At 40.4% G+C, this 24,171-nt stretch overlaps 1 protein-coding gene across 4 annotated transcripts in view; it reads right to left on the bottom strand.

The window, feature by feature from the left end:
- Positions 1 to 24,171, bottom strand: part of oxr1a (oxidation resistance 1a) — a 244,486-nt gene that overhangs the window by 126,609 nt on the left and 93,706 nt on the right. For all 4 annotated transcript variants that reach the window (XR_004570270.1, XM_034228820.1, XM_034228824.1 and 1 more), the window contains one exon: positions 5,549 to 5,745. Coding sequence is in view for 3 of the 4 variants with exons in the window: in XM_034228820.1 (XP_034084711.1) it covers positions 5,549 to 5,745 (197 nt within the window). In the remaining variant the exon portion in view is untranslated. The remainder of the gene's footprint in view (positions 1 to 5,548; positions 5,746 to 24,171) is intronic.

The following is a 24,171-nucleotide window of genomic DNA, read 5'->3' on the forward strand; positions in this document are numbered from 1 at the left end:
TTTCATTTATTGTCATTTCCATTCAGTCAGTCATTAAGTGCTATTGAAATGTTAATTTGCTACATATCCAAACAAACAAACAAAGTGTGCAATCCAATGAATGTTAATCTAACTGGGTTTTGATAGATAACATATCTCTTTTTCTTCTCTCAATTATTTGTATTTCTTTTGTGCACTCTAATCAATATTAATCAAACTATTGTTTGTTTACACATTTTAAGAATGGCGTTTATCTTTTTTGAGAATGAGTTCTTATTTGATGTTATTTATTGGAGTCTACAACAGATGATACAAATGTTTGTGTCAGTAAATGTGTGCTAACCTGTAGCCTCCACTCTGGGTCTCAATGAGCTCTACTCGCTAATAAAATGCCAAACAGAACAACGTCTCTGCTGCTCTACACTATTACAGTATTCTAACACTGTTATTGGGTGCGTGCAGTACTCTTCTATCTCTTTGTTTTCCAAGGCTGACTCATGCTCATGTGCTTGTTCACAGAACATGTGGGTCTACTTCTGCATGTGTTGGCCTGAAGTTAACTTTGGAAACAGTTTTTGACGGTTAGGTAAGCACTTGCTGGCGGGAGATATGCTGCTGTCCCTCCTGCAGATGTCTTTGTACTGTATGAGTGCAAAGAGAGAGCCTTCGCAGTATGTCGCTGCAGATAATGGCTTCTAAGAGGAGAGCTGCTGCACTTCTCGCCTCCTTGCATCCAGAGGCGGATTTAGGATTGTAGGAGATCCGGGGCTTAGCCCAGGAGTCGTTGGGTTGGGGGGGGGGGGGGGTGCAGGGGTACAGTCAGGGCCGCCACTGGCCAACTTGGGGCCCCAAGCGACATTGTGAGATGAGACCCCCCCCCAACCGACAGGAGTGAAACACATTATTTTGGAAACAAAGTAGGCTACTTTGCAAATATAATTCCTGTTTATTATTAGTATCAACACAGTTACTTTTGTATACAGTGAGGTAAATGGTAAATGTGCATTTATGTCTGCATTTCCTGCCAAATACTAGCCTCAAAAAGATTAAAATATAATGAATGCAAATAAACTACTTCTACTAATAATAATAATCATAATCATAATCAATAATAATATAAATACTATATTATTTTATTATAATTTAATTTAGTTGTAATATAGTCAAGACAAAACATGCTTATGACATACTCAAAAACTGATATTTCTTAAATCTGTGTTCAAACGTAGTTCCCTCTGTCAGCAATGCATGAACAACTACACACACATTTCTATCAGTATTTCTCTGTGTTGTGGTTGACATGATGATGACTGTTAGGAGTTAAGGGGAGAGGCTGAGCATCACCATGAAATGTGCAAATTGACATAAAAATGAATAAAAGGGGAAAAAATGCTCCATGTTTTTTAGGCTGTAAACTTTAACTGTTATGTAAGCCAACTAGACAGACAGTGTATCACTCTTCCTCCTGTACATTAGCAGATAAAAGGCATCACATACTTGAATGAATGTTAAATAAAGAATGCTGGAAATAACTGCATCTCCATTAGCCTATATGCTATGCAGAGACTGCCTTCTTCATGTCGTGAATTGCAGCTGATGTTTTAATATGGCAATTAGCTATTTGACTTATACAACATTCGCAAGTTGTACATTTGACTCATACAATAACCCACCTTCGAGTGATGCTCTAGTTTCTTCATGGTTTGTTTTTTGCGCCGGACTGAAACTGTCTTTTCACCGACATCTCTTCACCTGCACTAGTGGCCGTATCAAAGCCGTGATTGGTCAGATGTCGATTCATTGCAACGGTGTCGGGTTACAGACGTGCTCTCCTTCTCACCTCTCACTCTCGCGGGGGGTGCGCGGAGAACTGAGCAGAGAACTGCGCACAGCAGCTGAGGCCCTCTGGGCGGGCCCCCCTGCGCAAGGCGGGGCCCCATGCAGCCTGCGTGATTGGCCTGTAGGGAGGGGCGGCCCTGGGTACAGTGCTATTTTTTATAAGTGGGGGGTGGACCAAACATCCTTTAGGGGGGTCGTCTGTCGTGTGTGTGGAAATAACGGGGACAGAGTTGCTGTCAGACGAACAGCTGTGCGGCGTCATCACAAACGGACGTCGCTTCACGTGACGCTCCGGAGGAAAGGACGTCCCATTGCTCTTAAAACTCATTTCCCTGCTTCTCGTGGTTTCCTTGCGTCCCTCCATGCTTCCCTGGTGGGAGGGACTGGACGCAGGGAAACAACGCAAGTGAGGGACGCAAGGAATCCATTTAACCGAAGTGAAACGCAGCCCAAGTTCAAAGCTGCCGCCCAGATTAACATACCTAATGGCAGTTCATATGCTCAAGGAACTAATGTGACATTTTAATTCTTCATGAACGAGAGCTGATGGATCAGCAAAAACTCCCTTGAGATACATTAGCTGATCACCTTGGTGGCACTTTTTCTGCTTTGGTTGCGGATGATAAAGTGTGCTAATTTCAGATCATATTTAATCCAAAACCAAACTGTATTCTGAGTGTAGTTGATTGTTATCAAAACATATCCTAGGGATGGGCAAATAATTATGATTTTTAATACAGTCCAATGGTTACTCAAGATTGAGAACTGACTGGCAGTTTGATTGGCACTACTTCGTCTTAGTGTCATAGAAAAAGGTAACATCTATTTGGGGATCTTATGGGTATTGGTAGATGCCAAAGCTGACAACATTTGAATTGCATTTGGGTGAAAGGTTTTTGATCATCAGTTTAGGAGTTTTGATATTATTTAACCTTTCTTAAAAAGGCATGAATACAGTATATTAAAACATTAAGGCGCTATTTTAATTGCAACCAGTTTATACACACATTTGCCATTTGAATTGGTCCATTCAGGCTGGTGTAAAAAAAAAATCACAATCCAACTCCGACCAGACCGAAAAAAACAGATCTCTGAACAGAATCTGCCCAAAAAGTAAGATCTGATTCCAATTGGACTTGCATGACTCCAAATGTAGATCCACAAATAATTCCATTCGCTGATTGAAACTGTCCAGACAGAAAAATGTATGAACAATCAGTATAATTATGTCTGATTTAGTAACCATGATATACCTTATGCAGGTTAGACAGAAATGTGTTGTGTTTTTGTCCTTTTTCATATAATTCCTAAAACACAGAAACTATGGAGCTTTTTTATCCTTTGTATACCTGTCCATAATTGCCCATGACATTTGAACATTTTGGTAAAGTTTCTTAAAATAAACTATGTATCATGTAAAAAATGATCAACTAACATGGAAAGTGAGCTAATTAGTCAATTCCTTTTTTCGCCGACTATTATTATTATTATCTCATTGTTGACCCTCTTTCTGATTTACTATGATTTGTTTTGAAGGTATTCCTTGAAACTGATGTGTTAAACAACTAACCATGTTAACCCCAATTGTCACTTGGAACTCACATTATTATATTTTTATTTAACTCAAATGAAAAATGTCATATTTTAAGATGATCCAAATTCAGTCTACAATTTCAAACCAAGTTCTCCCACACTACACCGCTCCTCAGCTCCCTTCACTGACTGCCAGTGGCTGGCAGAATCCGCTTCAAGACACTGGTACTGGCCTAGAGAGCTGTGAGGGGATCAGCCCCTTCCTACACCCAGGCCTTGGTTAAACCAGACACTCCAGCCCGTGCACTACGCTCGGCTTCAGCCAATCGGCTTGCTACTCCATCACTGCGAGTCAAAAACACGCCTGTTTGCTATCCTTGCTTCTAAATGGTGGAATGAGCTCCCCATTGACATCAGGACTGCAGAAACTCTGCATATCTTCCGTCGCAAACTGAAAACGGACAGCCGTTTGTGTGTGGTATGCATCAAGAAAACACAGCAGGAGAATAACAACTACATAAAAGTCTTGGCAACAAGCATCAAATTTGTCGCCACAAATATAAAAGGAATCGGTTACCTTCAGCGGTTCAGCCTGCGTACTTTCCCTACACGCTTCCTTTTTTCTAACCTTGACCTGAACACCCTGCTAACTGAATCACATTAACATGGAGAACAGGAGCGCAGAGCACTTATGAGTTTGGAATTAGTTTAGCTCAAACTCATTTCATCAACTTTGAGGAGTCAGCTCCCTGAAGTGTACTTACTCTCATAGCAGCAACCTAAACTCTGACACAGAAATAGACCCGCAGCAGATAGATGCCCCCCCACAACCACGCCACCTGTGGTGGTGAGGTGAGGTGACGTGCAACAACAACATTAACATTAACCTTTCTGTTGGTCGATTGTGAGCAGACCCTTCACGCGATGGCAGAGCGAACAGGTACAGGCAGGGCCGGACCGAGACAATAAGTCAGGCCGGGAATTATACACCCAGCCAGGCCACTACCAGTTTTTCTTTGTGCCATTTTGCTGGATTTATTTGTCAATATTTACAGCGTTGCTGCCCATAGTGATAGCCCTATAGTTTAAATCTACTACCCACAAATAATTATATATGGACATGGGTTACTATTTAAATACAATTGTAAATGTATTTAGGAACCTATCCATGTGATTTTAAGTGGGGGTGGACCTCAAATCCTCTAGGGGGGTCCGGGGGCATGCTCCTCCGGTAAGATTTTTTCTTTTTTAAATGTTGGAGTTAAATGCATCAATCTGGTCTATTTTGAGGGGGAAATAAAGAGACTAGATCTATGGGAACACCTATATGAAACAGAACTGTATACATTTAAATAATCATAAAATCATGGCCATAACCAATAACATACCATTTCCAATATGAAAAAACACTGAAACTTGTTTATTTATGTATTTTTGGTTCATTTATAGTTGTGAGTGTGTCTGGGCTCCTGAATCAGCCTCACCTGTCTCCCCCTGCTCCTCTTTGAGGCAGCAGCAAAGACTAGTTTTAGCTCTCAACACGTTTTAAAAGTGTATCTTACCTTTTTTCACCTAGTTAACTTTATTTGTTTTAATTCATGCATATTTGACTAATCACTACCCCCTCAAATGGAAATATGTGTTCACATAAATGGTGACCAAACCGTTTGAGACCCAATGAGAACTTGGACTAAGTTAACTATCTAAACACTCAAAGAGTCCTTTACCACACCTGAGCTGAGGTTATCCCGAGCTTGAATGACACACAGAGACCAATCAAGGGCTTTGATTTATGATCTGTATGACAGTGGCCATGTGGGCAGGCCACATCATGTAGACAGCCAGTCACCCTCTGTGAGGCAGACCCACATTTGCGCAGCGTTGCGTTCACAGTACATTTTTATTTATTTTTAAAAAGGGTCGCGAAATATACTTGGGCGGCCGTTAATATACCTGGGCGGCCCGCCCAAGTAAAGTCTATGTGTGGGAAACCCTGATATTCTAAGGTGGTTGATTTAATTTTGAGAATTGGAACTCTAACAGGTGTTTGTTTGTTGAAATCTTTTTACAAGTTGGGAAATTGCAAAGAACATTTAAAAAATGTGAATGTTTTTTAGTTGTCATAACCCCGTAGATTTGCCCTCACCAGTTCCTCCACAGACAGACAGACAGACAGAATACTCGTGGGGTCTCTTACCTATGGTGTAGCCCCTCTTCAGCTCCCCACACCGGGGGCTGCGGCGCTGGGAGTTGTTGGTGTTGTTCTCCTGCACGGCCAGGACGGCTGTTGTCTTGGCAACAGTTGGTGAAGCCTTGTTGGGGGGTGAGGCTGGCACCAGGGTCGGAGAGAATCCTTGAGTGGCAATATCGACGGACTGTGACTTCTGCTTCAGTCTGCAGGAAGATAAGGAAACCATGGAAGCAGAACACGTTAATGTTATGTCTGTGCCATTGGGAATACACAGCGGTGGGAAATGTTGCGTGACCTTTAACGTGCAAAGGCAGACCAATCACAGACATTTGCATCTGGGGTTGTTGGTGTCAATGTGCAGTGTCACAGAAATGTAATCGGCCAAGACCATTTTTGCAGCGGCGGCAAGGAAGTTGGAGGAAAGAATCAATAGGCTAATCACACCCTTGTTAAGGGTGAATTCATTAGCATCGCTCGGCGCTCAGTGCTGAGCCTTCTCTGCAGTAAACAGGGATAAAGCTGCTGGAGAGACAGCAGGAGGAGAGAGGTAAGCTCCTGATGAAGACAAATCTCTGAGAAACAACCTGAATAAGAAATTCTGTAGCAAAGGTAAAGCAGCTTGTTGTGGTGAAAATGTTTAAGAAAAGTGCTTTAATTTAATCTTAAATAGACAACTATAACTTTATTTTCAGCTGTTTTAGCCACCTAGTCGCAATAGGCGCTTTCACACCAAGTACTTTTCCCAGGAATAGTCCCCGGAACTTTTATTTCCCCGGAACTATCTAGTAAATCACGTTCACACCGGAATAAGTCCCTGAGGGAGGATTACGCAAATGAAGCCGCTGACGTTTACTGGCAGGCCGCAAACAACTTCACGCCGTATACTGCCACCCGAAATCCCGGAGCCCCCCGTAGTCCGGGACTTTGGGTGGCAGTAAATCGCCACAAGCGCCAACACCTCCTCATCACTCCACCGATCCTACGTTTTATTTTGTGTTGCCATAAGTTAGTCTCTCTCTGTTTGTGCCCTGGGCTAATGCTAATAATGCTAATGCGAGGAAATAAAATGGCTTCACAAAAACTTTTCAGAGTTTTACGGGGCGTGGTTTGCAATTTGCCCAGCCAATCATACATTTGAACCTTTTTCTCCCCTTTTTAGTCCCCGCTCTCTAGCAGGGACTAAAAAGGGGTGAAAAGGTTCCCGAAAAAAAAGATATTTTTGGTGTGAACGCAACATCCCAGGATCTATCGGAACTATTTCTGGGAAAAGTACGGTAAAAGTACTCCGGTGTGAAAGCGCCTTATGACATCACCCATTGGTTTGAAGACTTCTGTTAAAGCCTTGAATTTGGCTTTTCGGCCTCCGCCATCTTGGTTTATGGTAATACTGAATTGACGAAGACTTAACACTAGCCATTCTCATCATTAGGAATCATTTTCCCAGGTAATATGTCAAATGAGAAGAAGGGTAACTTTTCCATAGACTTCTATACAAACGGATGAAATCAAAATCAAGATTATTTTGCATCACTTTAAAACATCTGCATGTTCAGGCAACCCTCTAAATCAGAGATCTACAGCAGCCCTACTGTACGTCCCTCGTTAGGATTACGCTTTCCAAATTGTAAATCTTTTTTGTGAGTTTCTAACAAGGTCAATAATCCGATTTCAAACCCTGTTGACACTATTTATAGTCTGCTTTCTTTTGCAATTTCCAATCGGGGTTTTTACATTCTGTATTTTTCTCTATATAAAGTAGTTTTCATTGTTTGAGTCAGACTTCACGACTCTCACACTGTAGTCCAGAAACAGCATTTCTTAATGAAATCACCAGTTTAGAATGAATGGTTTTCCTTGAACACTCTTCAGTAGGAAAAGGCTTTGGAACTAGAGTGCTGATGTAAAGTGTATCAAAGGCTGAGCTAGGTCAAATCAAATCTGCCTACGACAACTCCTCAAAGCCTATTAAAAGGTTGACCAGATCCTGGGTTTGCAGTTTATAAAAGACTCCACTGGGCTAATCTGAACAGGTAAACCAAAAACACTCAGCAGCAGGTCTATCCACTTACATGTGTTCTCATGTATAACACACCATAAAATGTACACCTCATGACAGAAAGGGAAAAAACAAGATCATATTTGGCCGCTCCTGTAAAAACTTGGAGTCAAATAAAGGGAGAAATGGCTCCTGGAACACTATCTATCTGCAAAAGTCCTGAAACAGCAATACGAGATTCCCAGCACTCCGCTCCCTCGCACACACTTTCAATCATTCCAGCAAAACTGCTGAAGCGAACACAATATTTTCTGGCCATTTCACCCAAGTGCCCATCCCCTGACGGACCAAAGCAGCACACATGACATAGTGTCTAACTGGCTAATGAAAATGCATATTCTCAATGGAAATGCTGTCTGTCACTGTGTGTGTATCCTTTTGAAATAGATTGAACCAAACAGTCCGGTGGAGGAGACGAACAGGGTAGACTGAGCTGTGAATAAACACAAGACAGAAATTATGTTCTGCTTCACAGTGTTCCAAAAAAAGTCTAAAATAAACACACTCGCTGGCCTTTTTCCTACGAATATATTTGGAAAAAAAACCCTCCCAAAAAACCCACAATCGACTCCGGTGCTCGTTAAAAGTGTTTAAAGGGGCCCTATGATGCTCATTTTCAGGTTTATACGTATTTTGTTCCTCTACTGCAGGGGTGCCCAACCAGTCGATCGCGATCGACCAGTCGATCGCGGGGAGATTCCCAGTCGATCGCGAGATGTGTCTAAAAATAGAACAACAATATTCTGTTTTATCGTTAATGTCCTATAACATAATCTTCCCGTGCCAGAATAATGCACTTGAACGCACCAAAGCTTTGTGATTGGCCGGCGTGACCCCATGGCACTATTTCGCTGACATGTCAACAGGAGTGACAGTCCGCACACACACAATCATGGCAGAAGAAAAAAAAAAATATATATATAATTTTCACTCCGAGTGGGAGGATGATTATTTTTGTATCTATTCCAATTCAAAGTCCATCTGTCTCATCTGCAATGCGAGCGTGGCTTTATCGAAGAAGGGTCATTTAGGAGCGGCATTTCAAAACAGTGCACAAACGCTACGAGACGGAATTCCCTCCTAATTCTGCCCGACGCTCCAAAAGGGGAGGGGCCTGAGAGCACAGCTAAATGCACAGCAGTCCATTTTCACCAGGCCCAACAACAAGAGCAAGGCTGCTACCATAGCATCTTATCGTGTCAGTCACGTTCTTGCGAAACACATGAAGTCTTTCAAAGACGGCGAAGTTGTGAAAGAAGTATTCCAGGAGGCTGCCGACGCGCTTTTTGGGGACAGTAAAAATAACAGAAGCAAGTTTTTGATATAATAAAAACTCAAGTTAGATACCGTTATTAATCAGCTGTAAGTTTTAGTTTGTTTGAACGTATTTCATTATAATTATTGTACAAAATTGTAAAATAATGCAAACTTAAATTGATTATAGTCTATTATCAATTCAGGTTAAGAAACTAGTGTTACTTGCATCTTATTTTAAAGGCATTTCTTTTTATACTCTACTAAAATGCAACAAAAAAAGGGTTTGATTCTATTAATTTTGTCTTTTTTATTGCACTGTTGCAGCAGATTCCTGTGTAGCTTCAGATCTGAGTTGTCTTATTAGTAAGCCTAATTTATACTTTTGTAGCAACACTATTTTTATATAATGGCAAAGAAAGGGTTCAGTCTTTTCTTTTTTTCCTGTGTCATATGTGGCAGCACTGTTCAATGTTTCTTAAACATTACCCACTATGTGTGACGTATGTGACGTGTAAATAAACTCCAACTCCGTATCAACAACACTGTTGTGTGACTTCAGTTAAATACTTGTATGTGTGTAGATTAGAAAGAGGTAAAATAAAGGATCTGCAGTATTTTATGAAGTATTCATCGTACAAAGGTCAGTTGTATACAAGTAGAAGTGTAGGCTACTATTTACCTGGTTGTAGGCTGTCAGTAATGGCTACGCCTCTCTATTTGGACTGGTAGATCTCGGCAGACTGGCAACTTTAAAAGTAGCTCTCGGTTCAAAAAAGGTTGGGCACCCCTGCTCTACTGGGACATGTCTCCATGCTTTAATGTTCAAAAAGCTCTTTATTTTTCTCATACTGCCTGTGCTGCAGCAACTCTTTTCCCCCTCTGTCTGAAACCAGAGCCCAGTCTGCTCTGATTGGTTAGCTGGCCAGCTCTGTTGTGATTAGTCAATCGCTAAGAGATGTCCCGTGCCTTAGCCAATTACGTACAGTGTGTTGGATTGCTAGCCAAAAGAAGCACCAGTGTTACATAGCGATGTCACTATGTTACGGAAGTAAACAATGGAGTCCAATGGTGGAATATAGGGCCTCTTAAGATAAATACATATATTTTGCTTACTGATTTGCAGGTATTAAAAGTGTTCACTAAGTGACAGAAAGGCCGACAAAAATTAGTTAGTTATCCAGATTGTGCTAATTTTAAGGAAACAATCTGTTTATTTGGATGGAACATAATGAGGTTGGAGAATGAGTGAGAACTGCTGTTATTAGCTACGAAGGACGAGAGAGGGACAGAAAGAGAGACAGAGACACAGAGAGTGAGAGAAAAGGGGGGGGAGAGAGAGAGAGGGTGTCAAGCTGTGTGAAGTCTATCTGCGCTCCCTTAGGAGTTGGTACTAATTACTGTCTCATCAGTAGAGCAGAAGCCCCTCTCCTAGCTCTGTTTCACTGAGCTACAGTACAAGGCCAAACGGTATCAGTGAAATGGAAACAGAAGCAATGTCAATCTGCCCGAATGCTGCATCATTTACATAAACTGTGATTACAACTGTACAACAATATATACATATTTAGACATGTTATGCTCATTTTCAGGTTCATATTTTGAGCCTCTATGACATGTTTCCAAGCTTTAATGTCCGAGAAGCTCTCTATTTAAAAAAAAAAAAAATCATACTGCCTGTGCTGCTGCAGCACCACTTGTCACCCTCTGTCTTAAACCAGAGCACAGTCTGCTCTGATTGGTTGTTACATAGTCATAAATCACTATAAAAAAGAAGCATACCTACTCTTGTTATTAACATCCGCAGTGGACTCTAAATTGTAATTACTGACTTCACCTCTTCAATCTGGCTTTTAATGTGTGATTGTTTTTTTATTATTTGACTTTAACTTTAACTATATATTTATTTGTTGTTCCTTTATTTTATTTTATCTTCACTATATCTGTAAAGCGTCTTTGAGCACCTGTAAAAGCGCTAACAAATTAAATCTATTATTATTATTAATAACATTATCAACTGACCATTGGTAACAGTAACAGTGCTCACTGGAGTGAACTGGCACCGCTACTGTAACCTGATGTCTGGTCTAACAGCAGAGGATAGTTGTTGTTTTTCCTCACGGTCCTCAAACAATCCACCTTAAGCTCCCCGCTGTACACTTTTCGTACTATGATGCTTATTTTTATGTTTTCTTGCTGCAGTATATTTACTGTCGGGTCAGCGGTTTCTTCCACTTACTGGCTGCGTGGTGCCAACACTTCCAACTGCCTCGGGCTACTCTGGTAACAATGTCCTGGTCACGGATCACCTTGTTGGACCAATGAGGGGACAGCAGTCACTTGTCCAAAAGTAACGGAATGTACGTGACGTGCATGACAAGAATTTGATAAATGCTGTACATGAGGCCATTCTTGTTCCAATCATTTTTAATTTCACAGATGTCCTTCTGTTCTCTGAGGCCCCATTAGGAAGTAGGGACGCTGCTAACAGCTGACTTGTGGCAAATGTACTCCTTTTAGGGTTGTGTAGGTTACTTTAAAAATGTATTCAGTCAAAATGACTACTTAACTGTAAGTCAATTTAATCAGTAACCTTTCTTTAAGTACATTCCGTTACTTTTGGATTACCTCAATTTCAAATGCAATGCCAATAAATTGCAAATGCCGTTTCAGTTTAGAACATTAATTAAAGCGGACTGTATTTTTGTTCAACAAATCAGGTGTCCACCTACTGCATTAAAAAAAGAAGAATAATGAAAGTAGGAAATATTAAAAGCAAAAGCAAATTCAGGTGTAGGCCTACCTACCTAATACTGACACTACAACATATGATAATTTACTATTTTAAAAAGGCATTTACCCGTGAATGCCTCTTTAAATTAGATGAGGACTCTTGGATAATGGTGATTTTTTTTGGTTTTTGTCCTGATTACATCATCTTGTTACATGTATTCTGAAACTCCCCAAGTCTGGTCCTTTCTAATGTAAATCCCAACTGTGCACACACAACATAACTGAAACAGGACTCAGGTACGTTTATCATTGCTGTTAATTGAGTTAAAAACAAATATTATCACTTATCTATCGTGAGAACATTTCTTAGCAGTTTTCCATTAACTTCTCAAGTGTACTATATGAAGAGGGAACAAGAACAACAATGTTGATTCAAACCTATTTACACATAGCGACACAAAGAGCACCGTTGTAGTGTGATTTTAAATTGTGCAAGCTATATTACTCAGAGTCGCACAGCCAATCTGAATAAAAATGTTTGGAGTGCGATTAGTACGTTTGGTAAAACATTTATAGGAATTGACTTTATGTAGAGAACTCACAAATCCTGCATTAAGCTACGAGTATGAAAGTGTTAGAAAGTGCAGACTCTCACAACCTAACTGACGATATCTGTGAGAACACCAAGCCACAAACACACCCTCAACTGTGTTACCCAGAAAAAGGCCCTGATGGGAAATGGCAGTAACATTAGAAGGCTTTCCTGTCACAGTGAGGTACTAGCTTCTCGTGACGCTATTGGTTAACATTGTTGTTTCACTCATGGTAAATAAGCGTCATCGGGAGCCGTGATTGCACCACTCTCCATCTCCCCTGCAAAGATCTCCTGATCACTAGAGAGTAAGAGGCACGTGTCACCAAAGCCAGCAGCTTTGACAGATCCCTATCTATGAGCAAATGCTTACACAAAGATGAATAGAGGGAGTAAAAAACAAACAAGGCAAACAGACACGGAGGCATTTGGTTTTCTACCCCGCTGTTGCGATTTGACCTGGGCCAGGAGGCGCTGGTGTATTTGCAGCCCTGCCAAACTGGCATCGCTAAGATTATCCGACACTACTGGGATCCACGTGGTTTGGCAAAGGATGCATAAACAATGGCAAATGTGGGGCTAAGTCAAAGCACGCTTATCGCTCTCTCCACTAAGAGGGATTAGACCTAGAAAAAAAACGAGGCTGCGTATGCTTCGCCTTCCATTCCTCCTCTTTGCTTCGCTTCCCATTGCTTGCCTTGGAGCTACCAAATACATTCTTTTCAGGGAATTGGTGTTTACATATAGCAGCAGATAGGGTGCTGCGCTATATAAAGACTTATAGGGAAAAGCTGGGTTGACGTCATCCTCTGTTACAGTGCTGGCAGCACAATGACCCGTCCGACAGTAATGATGCCTTCCAGTCATACTCTCAATGCTGCTTACATAATGTTCAAAATAAATAAAGAGAAGGAAAACCTTATCACATTCATTTATTACAAAGGAGCCCAGTTTAGTGGGAACATACAGGGGTTACAACATGTTCCCGGTTAAGGTAAAGAAACATTATCAGTGACTAATAATGTTCAAAGATCTCAAAGATCTTATCAAGCTGCTGTGAGGTATTTAAGGTAGGCTGATGATGTTATCCTTGTGAATTGCATATATCATTGCCCTGCCAATGTTTTGTTTTCGGCATGGTTTGTCTGTTTTAAATAAGATTACAGAGAAATGACTGACCTGGTTTTTATTAAACTTGGTGGAAGGGTGGAGAAAGGGCTACGAAAGAAAGCATTTGGTGCATATCTAAATCATAGGGTGTATTATTTTCCACTCGTTTACATTGAGAGGTAGGGCATTTGTGCTGCATTCATGTTGTGTCAGAGTAATCGCTGAAATTGTTCCAGTTTGAAGAAAATGCAGGTGTCGGAAGAAGTAATCAGAAACAGCTTTCAATGTGTCGTTTAAAAGCTCTGAGCACTATAACACAACACCTCTTCTTTGTCCCAACACTGTTTATACATTATGACTTAAAGCCCTGAGGAGCACGTAAACGCACCATTGGTCTTGGCGGAAGTTTGCAATCTCTGAGTGCCAGACACAGACAAATGTGCATCTTAGTTGCACACATCATTTGAATAGGATTCAAATAAGATTAGATCAAATGAAAGGTATTTTTTGTAGTGACAAACGTATAGTTCCTCTTAGTTAAGTGTCTTTTAGCTCATTGTTTTGAATCATCCTGTCTGGTACGATCCCAAGGTAAGACGAAAGGTGTTGCTGGTAGTGACACATTGCAGAGAATTATAACCAAACTCCAAAAAGCTCTTTTGGGTTGATTAGTGTCCTTCAGCTGATTTTTTTTATCAACCTGTCTGCAGTATGGATGGGTTTGGTTCAATTTAAATACAAGTGCTGGTACTATACCCAAGTTAAGAAAAAAGGTGTTGCTCTCAGTGACGAGAGGAATATCTCCAAACTCTGGTGTTCCCTTCAGCTCTATAGTATTGTTTAGTGTCTTTCAGCTCATTGTTTTGAATCATACTCTCTACAGAACACCTTGTAATAGTTGTATTTGCAGTACAAATACAAATGCTAGTACAATACCTATCATAAGATGAAAAGTGTTGCTTAAATAGACAAACTCGCATTAAATACTACCAAACTCTGCCGTTCCCCTTCGCGCTATAGGACCATTTAGTGCCTTTCAGCTCATTTTTACGATTAATTCTGTCTGCACTATGGTTTGGTATATTTTTCAATACATAAACAAGTGATGGTACAATACCCAAGGTCTGATACCAAGATGATACTGTCTTCAAAACCTTACTATGAGGACTATTTGGGTTTGAAACCCACCATCAGTCAGACCAGTCTATTATAACATTTGGAAAATGTTGGTTTCTAATGTGTAATCCAATCAAAGAAAGACAAATAAATACTGATCAATCATGGAACATTTAATGCAACAAAAACGAATTGAAGTTTAATACCCAGCCCTGTCACCTAGTTAATTATTTTACAAACCTTGTTGATCCGTCGTGAATTATAAACTCTAATAAGGCATTCTTAACACGGATCAGCACTCATTAGGTTCACATGTAACACCATGAGGAGATGAGTTATAATCCCGTGGGAGTTATCTCCAGAGGATCATCTGTTGTCAACATTCTCTCTCCGTCTTCACACCATCCATCAGACTTGTATCAAATTACTATTTGAAATGGATTGCAGGGATTTCAGTTCCTGCGGTCTCCGAGGCAGGCAATCATAACAAAACAATTGGACAACTGTGGACTAGCTTAAGCTTAATAGGAATGAGTCAGTGGCCTGTGAGGCTGTCGGACTGAAGCTGACACACACTGTGAGGAAGAGAGGGCAACAACAACCTGTGGCCATGCATGTTAATGAGGCCTTCTGTTGCATCCGGAGCCTAATGAAATACGGCTCATCTGCCCTTGCTAAATGCCAGAGCAGCAATTCAGTGTTATGTGGCACTTCTGACCAATGAGGCTTTAAACCTTGAGATCAACGTGGGGAGAGAAGCAGCTATAGGACAGCCACAAAGCACATTAAAAAGTCAAATTAAGTTAAAAGTCATAACCTGCACTCTATTATTACCTCCACTGCATAGGTTATGTTGACGCCTCGGATTATTGGCCTGTCTGTCAGAAGGATTACAGAAAACACTACATGGCTGATTGTGTCTCTGAGACTTGTTGGAAGGGTGTGGGCTAAGGAACATCCCATTAATTGAATTTGTTGGGAATCATTGGGCAGATAGTGTTTATGTTTCACTTTTTTCTTTAAAGTGACAGATATAGGTGTTTTAATGCTCTGGGCAATACAATACAACACATAATTGTTGCCAGAGGCCTCTGGCCGCCAACTAGAGCGGCTCCACAGAAAATCTGGCCCCACAGTACATCTGGAGGCTTACAGAGAGCATGTCAGATCATACAAGGAAGCTCTCTCAAAAGCTAAGGCACAATACTAATCCTCTCTCATCAGTAACCAGCAAAACCACCCCGTATGCTCTTCTCCACCATAAACCGCCTACTCCGCCCAATTGACCACCCCAACCCAGCAGACGCCCCCGAGCTCTGCACCAGGTTCCTTGACTTCTTCGAGGACAAAGTCAACTCCATCCACCGGGAAATCCGGGCCCCTGCCCCCTCTTATTCACATGCAACGCCACCTCTGGTCACTGCTCCCCCGACCTCACACCTGCCTCAATGTTGTCTCTCCTCCTTTGCACCAGTGGATGCCCTTCAGGTTGCCAAACTTGTCTCGAAAGCTAAGGCTGCAACCTGCTCCCTCGACCCCATGCCCTGGTCAAGACTTGCCTACCCATCCTCTGCCCCACCATTGTTAATATAATCAACTCCTCCCTGGAATCAGGCAAGGTTCCCGCCGTCTTCAAGATAGCAGCTGTCACCCCCATCATTAAAAAACCTGGTCTGGACCCCAGCAACTACCGGCCGATCTCCAACCTTCCTTTCCTCAGCAAGATCATGAAAAGAGCAGTTGCTGCCCAACTCCACCATCATATGTCCAACCATGAGCTCTACGAACTCTTCCAATCAGGCTTCAGATCCAACCAGAGCATAGAGACTGCCCTCATCAAAATAATCAATGACCTCCCTATAGCCGCCGATTGAAATCGAAAAGCTGAAATCCTTTGGCGACAGAGCTTTCAGTATCGCAGCCCCCACCCTCTGGAATTCTCTCCCCTCTGCTATCAGGAATGCCGACTATCTGGACACTTTCAAACAAAAACTCGAACACCATCTGTTCACTCAGGCCTTCAGCCTCAGCTAAAATGCAGTACCCAGCAACCTATTTCTCAACCTGTGTGATTATTACTATTTTTTGTTTTGTTATTTTTATCTCCCATTGTAAAGTGTCCTTGGGTTTCTTGAAAGGCGCTATATAAATCGAAATTATTATTATTAATGCAATCAAAAAGTGAAAAGAGCCTTCCTATAATTTATAATGAGACGCAGTTGTCTCACTGAGTGGGTGTCCATATGCATCCCCCCCTCAGCTGCATCTCTATTTTGATTAAATCTTTTATTCCTGTGATCTTCTTTTCAGTTATTGCCTGTTTATTCTTTGAGACCCCCAACATTCTCTTTGACTTTATTTTATGCATCTTTTATGTCTGTTTTTTGTTCGTCAGGCGGAGGCGAGTGGATTGGGCATACTGCAATACTGCTGCCTGGGTGGATTGGAGAATCTCAAAGAGGAGAAGCTCTGTGTGCAAACTCTAAATGACCTTACAGCTGATAGAGGTGTATCAGTGTTGGATATTTGATCATTTTCTTCCCTGTATGGCAACATTACTATTTTGTTAACATTTTCAAACATCCAGAAATGTAGGTGCAGAGTAAACTTACTCAAGTAATACAGTACAATTCAAGACAGTATCATTGATTACAGAAAATGCGTTCATGTGACAAATCCCACTCTTGGGTGTAGGAATTACGACTGTTCCGTTTATTTATGTCCTTTTCAACAAAATGTTGAACTTTAACATTGGAAACTTTTGTTGGTTTCCAACTGAATGTCATTTTTGGTGTATTTTAACCATTAACCTTGTTAATTAAATTATATAAATAAATAAATCCTATGTTTTTTTTATACATAATGAACCTAGTTCAAGTTATTTTATATCAAAGTAAATTGTGAATACATGGTTTAGAAATTATTTTCCTTTAAAAAGGTCCCATGTCATGCTTTTCCGGTTATTACCCGTCCCCTTGTTGTTATGTAGCTTTTTCTGCATGTAAACGGTCTGCAGAGTCACAAACCCTCAAAGTACACCCTGTAGCGAGTAAAACTCTAACACAGAAAATACCTGTCTCTGCTGCCCCAGAACGCCTCGTTGGACATTTCTCTTTTTCCACTGTTTACTTCCTGGGTTCTGTGACGTGCCCATACCCAAATGGACCCATTGATCCAAATGGACCAATCTGTGGAGCCGTTACGTTAAGTCCGTGGATTTGTCCAAATGGACCGATTTCTCCTCCCTGAGACGTCGGGACGCGGCGAGGCTGTGAGTCTGTGTGTGAGCACACACACAAACTCCCAGCCAGGCTGTGTGTGTGTGTGTGTGTGTGTGTGCTCGGGCTGGTTTCGGGCTGGGTTTTTCTGTGTCTCGCAGACGGCCACTGGGCTCACAGGGAGGGGGGTGCAGGAGCTCCAACAAGCCGTTTAGGACAGAGTGAATACACATTCTATACAGAGATGCTGTGAGAGAAACCAATGTGAGTTTGGAACATTGCACAAAATAAATCTATTCTAGTAGACCTCAACAATGGAATTATGATCAGTAGAAATGGCCATGACATGGGACCTTTAAACGTTTCTGATGGTTAACAACTGTCAAAGCCCAAAGAGTGAAAGGTGCTACTTTAGCTACTCTAATACACTCCCAAAATGGATATAAAGTTAGAAAAAGCATTACCTAGAACTGCTTCTAATCATGCACTTATTTTAAAGCATAAAAGATCAGTGAGAGGGGGCACTTATATGCAGAATGTTAACTATTGCTATATTTAGCAGAAAATACTTCTGTACTTTCTATACTTTTACTTGATTTTGAATACAGCACTATTATATCTCCTTGAATTACTTGCTCCATTGTGCCAATTTCACCAATTATTGCAATTAATTACTTCTTAATTTATTTGTATGCCTTAAGTATAGGCATAAAATACTTAGAAATAGCCTCAGATCTTCATAGCCAACAACTACTTTGTTACTGTTGTGCATACAACAGTAAAAAGTAAAAAAAGCAAAGCCTTTGAATCTTGATTATTGAATCTTGATTATTGAATCTTAGCTTATAATGAAGAATTCTGGTACTTTTACTTTAAAATAATCAACTACCCCTGAACCTGCGTTTCAATTTAAAACTAGCCTGTGAGTCTGAAAAGAAAATATCAGACACCGGTTTAACTACTTATAATAAACCCTTATCTGAACACACACAAAACAACACACACAAAACAACACACACACTGCCTCACCAACCAACCGGCCCTGAGCTACGTCTAATGATTTCTCCATCACTTAGCAGCATCTGCCAACAATGTCAGGCAGCTCCATTTTGATCAACGCCCGGTCTGTAAATCAACAGTTCTGCTCATAAGCACACAGCTGGCGGAGACGCAGCAGTCATTTTTTGTAAAATGTATCAATATCAGACAGAAACACCCCTCAGCCACGGCCCCTCACTCCACTAACAGAGGAATTATCCCAGCTGACACAAGGCGGGGAGGGAGCAGAGGAGAAAGAGCGCTTCATTAAGTGTCTTGCTCTGACTCGGGGGTGGCAACACACACACACACACACACACACACACACACACACACACACACACACACACACACACACACACACACACACACACACACACACACACACACACACACACACCACACACACACACACACACACACACACACACACACACACACACACACACACACACACACACACACACACACACACACACACACACACACACACACACACACACACACACACACACACACACACACACACACACACACACACACACACACACACACACACACACACACACACACACACACACACACACACACACACACACACACGACTGTTACTGCTGTCTTCCTCCACCACCTCCTCCTAGTTGCTAGCCGCAGAGCGCCGGGGACAGGCAGCATCCGATTGGTCAGCACAAGTCGTGGATGCAGCGTCATGCCACTGGCTTGTGGTGGTGCAGGAATTAGAGATGTGTATTGGCAGTTTTCAGCAGCGTGGGGAGTATCGTGTTAGATCAACATTTGCTAATAATTAGTACACTCTAGTACGCCACAACGAGATTGAATGACATCACTGTTAAGTGAGTAAACTGAGCTCTATAAGACAGCCTTTGCAGCAGCCCCCCTGCCTCCAGTTTTTATGATGATAAGTTAGAGCATGATTTATATCTCCTCGTCTAAGAAAAGTTTTACAAAAATCTTTAAAAGAGGCTCTATTATGCTTTTTGGGTTATCCCTTACCTGTAGTGTTGTGCATATAAATGGTCTGAAAAGACTCAAATCCCTGTTTTTCTCTACCACACGCAAACTTGCTTTTTGTGGTTGATATACTTGCTTTTTATTTTGTTCCTAATTGGTATTTTCAGTAGTGTTTACAGAAGAGAGCAGAGGGTTCAGGGATGTATGCTGAACCTGAGTGATGGATGTCCTATTTTAGAAAACCAAAAATAAAAATCAATAACTTTGCATTTGTCTGAAAAAGAGATAAACAAGACTTCCACCGATATAAACATCCCATCTGACCCGGAGCAGAGGTGGGTGTGAAACCATGCTCATTTGCTGAAGCTGAACTTTGATTGGCTGCCATCTTTAATTACCTTAAAAAACCTGTGCCAGAATTGGTCAACTAATTTGCTCTTTCCTTAAAGCAGCAGAACGTGGGTCCATTGTCGCTACAAACACTACATGTCATTACTGGCAATGTGGCCTTGGACTGGCTGAGTCTTTGTTTTATTAAGAAGAGCACACAGACGCCCACTTCTCCTGAGCATCATCAGCTGCTGAAAAGGATCTCAACTTTTACCTAGTGTTCAGCTGAACTGAAGTCCTTAGAGACAGGAAAAAGTAAATGTTTCATCTTTCTTAATTTATTTACAAATCATCTGACTTAACATACAAATATTAACTACATTTACTTGGCACAAGTTTTGATTGCACTTTAAACAAGCTCTCTTTGTCTATTTTTAAACTCTGGTCATTATGAAGCAAATCGTTTTCATGTGATTAATTAAAAGAAACATCCGTATGACACCCTGCCTGCTGGACAACTTATGGCCCGTGAGCACCACTGTATCACCCCATATTGTTGTAGAATAGAACATTTGCCATAAACTTACTCTCAATTGTGTACAGAGATGGCAAAAGTACACACATCCTTTACTCAAGTAGAAGTACAGAATTTCCATTCTGAACAACGGCAACGTTTTCATTGGTCCCTCTTCTTTAGAGAAGACCAGGAAATGATGGATACACGGATTGTGTTCAAATCAATAGGCACGCAATGACTAAATAATAATGATCACGCACCAAACACACATTCAAACTAAAGGAACCAGCCTGTTTGGGAAATGTAAGAAGTAGAAAGTACAGGTATTTGTGTTCAAAATGTAATAAGTAGAAAGTACAGGTATTTGGGTTCAACATGTAAGAAGTAGAAAGTACAGGTATTTGTGTTCAAAATGTAAGAAGTAGAAATACAGGTATTTGTGTTCAAAATGTAAGAAGTAGAAAGTACAGGTATTTGTGTTCAACATGTAAGAAGTAGAAAGTACAGGTATTTGGGTTCAACATGTAAGAAGTAGAAAGTACACGTATTTGTGTTCAAAATGTAAGAAGTAGAAAGTACAGGTATTTGTGTTCAACATGTAAGAAGTAGAAAGTACAGGTATTTGTGTTCAACATGTAAGAAGTAGAAAGTACAGGTATTTGTGTTCAACATGTAAGAAGTAGAAAGTACAGGTATTTGTGTTCAACATGTAAGAAGTAGAAAGTACAGGTATTTGGGTTCAACATGTGAGAAGTAGAAAGTACAGGTATTTGTGTTCAACATGTAAGAAGTAGAAAGTACAGGTATTTGTGTTCAAAATGTAAGAAGTAGAAAGTACAGGTATTTGTGTTCAACATGTAAGAAGTAGAAAGTACAGGTATTTGGGTTCAACATGTAAGAAGTAGAAAGTACAGGTATTTGGGTTCAACATGTGAGAAGTAGAAAGTACAGGTATTTGTGTTCAACATGTAAGAAGTAGAAAGTACAGGTATTTGTGTTCAACATGTAAGAAGTAGAAAGTACAGGTATTTGGGTTCAACATGTAAGAAGTAGAAAGTACAGGTATTTGTGTTCAACATGTAAGAAGTAGAAAGTACAGGTATTTGTGTTCAACATGTAAGAAGTAGAAAGTACAGGTATTTGTGTTCAACATGTAAGAAGTAGAAAGTACAGGTATTTGGGTTCAACATGTAAGAAGTAGAAAGTACAGGTATTTGGGTTCAACATGTAAGAAGTAGAAAGTACAGGTATTTGTGTTCAAATGTAAGAAGTAGAAAGTACAGGTATTTGGGTTCAACATGTAAGAAGTAGAAAGTACAGGTATTTGTGTTCAAAATGTAAGAAGTAGAAAGTACAGGTATTTGGGTTCAACATGTAAGAAGCAGAAAGTACAGGTATTTGTGTTCAAAATGTAAGAAGTAGAAAGTACACGTATTTGTGTTCAAAATGTAAGAAGTAGAAAGTACACGTATTTGTGTTCAAAATGTAAGAAGTCAAAGTAAAAAGTCGTCAGAAAAATAAGTAGTGGAGTAAAGTACTGATACCAGAAAAATGTACTTAAGTACAGTACCAAAGTATTTGTACTCCACTACTTCCCACCTCTGATGTTGTATGATATTATTATGGTCTAAGATAGTATCAATCAACAGCTCTCTCCCAAATACAAAAACTTAATTTCAGTTCAGTTTATAAATGACTTAAACTCAATACGTTTTTTCTGGTCCTGAAATACAAACCTAATTTCTGAAAATTAGAGCCCGTTGGATAGTTGTCATTATGCACAAAATAAAAGAAGGTCAAATCAATTCAAAAATGTGTACTATAATCCACAACAAATGAGATCCATTCAGTCAGGGCAAACCCTTTAAACATGTTGCTCAACTTTCCACAGACATAAGACATCCTCCTCTCTGCTACATCTGTGTGATACAGAAAGCATTGAGAGGCTGGGGGCTCCAACATCTGTCACTGCTGGAGTCTCAGGCACCAGCTCACACACACCCTGGATGTTGTAAATGATACACATTTGTAACCACTCAACCACAGACCCGGATGTGTATTATGGGATGGGCCTGTTTCCCACTGAGCTTTGCTTGCAGTAACCTGGAGTGCCCTTCCTCCGTCTCACTGTCCGGAATTAACTCCTCTCCCCCCCCCCCCCCCCTTCTTTAATAAATATAACATGGTAATCTATAGGGCTGTACCCGAATATCCAGTCGTTGGCCTACTATTCCGTTTTCAATTTCATTATTCGGATATATTTTTTTTTAGGCAGCGCTTGTGCCTCTTCAGGGGGTGCTAACACTTAACCATAAACGTTATCGTTTACTTTCTCCGTCTTTATATGTAGATATTACTTTTCTCCGTAATCTCCGCTCCTTTTCTCCATCACGTTGTTTCCATAGCAACAACAACTTCCTGTCAACAGCGCTAACTCTCCTTCAAAATAAAAGCATGTCCATACAAAATAGGAAGCCAAGCCAAATGACACTTGAGACATAAACTACTGCAATGAAAGTAACAAACACAATATCCTTTTCACTTTCAAAGAACACACATTGGTTTATTTACATTAACAAATAACTATAAAACAACAATACTGTAGAATAACAAAATGAATGCCTTGAATAAACCGAAATACACGTGTTGAAGCGCGTGCCGCGCGCCGAATATTCGCTGCTGATTAAAAACATCAGTATTTAAAATGAAAATAAACAGTTAAAAAAACATCAGTATTCATTTGTGTTCAATAAGAAAATATGCAGGCAGGCAGTGTCAGAGGGCAGATGCCTACAACAAGTCACCGCTGTTTGTTTGTTTTTTTAAAGAAAGAATAGCTCCTAAATGGAAAGTGACAGTTGAGATGGACATAGCAAATGAAGACGGAGCCTCAGTGCCTCTGTCAATCACATCAAAAGGACTCGCACCAAATCAGTACAGACAGAAGCCCACTCCTCTGCCTTAAAACCTAAGAGCATGTGATGCTTTCTAGTTACATTAAATATGTTTTTATTATTAAAAACCTACACTTTGTTTTTTATTAAAGGATCCCTCTCATTCAGGCTCTGTGGCCTTCTCTTCGTTATTCAAATCAGCAAAGTGAAGCTAAACTGCTGTCTTTTGTGAATTATTTCCATTATTTAGTATGTAATTATCATTAAAAAAGGCATGCTTTTAAAAGCATTGTATATTGTTTTATTCCACATAAAGCTGCAATAATCAGGCGGAGATAAAGGCTTCAAATCTTTAAGGCTGGCACAGTTGCAGCACAGCAGCATTGCTTTGAAAATACTGTTAATTTGGTCTGGTCAGTCTTAGTTGAAGTATTGTGTGAAATGTTTGTTTTTATTATTTCTAGTACATTAGAATTCTTTATTCGCATTAAGTTAAAAGTCTGGGCATTTTAGTGTTATCATAATCAAAGAAAATAATATTTACTTCCATTACATTTAACTAAATAAAGAGTGTTGCTATTTTAGTCTTCTTAGACTTGAGTTTATATTGAACTTCTTTAACATAAGCAAGTACGTTTCTCCAAATACTTGTGATTGTGTTCATAAGGTGGGAAAATCTGAAACAGCGTCGAAGATTTGGACTCCTCTTTTAGTACACAAAAAAATATAGATTTTGGTATTTTTTTCTTCAAGATTACAGGTTGATATAACAGTTAGTAATAATACCAGGGTTGTTTTA

Source organism: Gymnodraco acuticeps, unplaced genomic scaffold, assembly GCF_902827175.1.
Source record: "Gymnodraco acuticeps unplaced genomic scaffold, fGymAcu1.1, whole genome shotgun sequence".
Lineage (NCBI taxonomy): Eukaryota > Metazoa > Chordata > Actinopteri > Perciformes > Bathydraconidae > Gymnodraco > Gymnodraco acuticeps.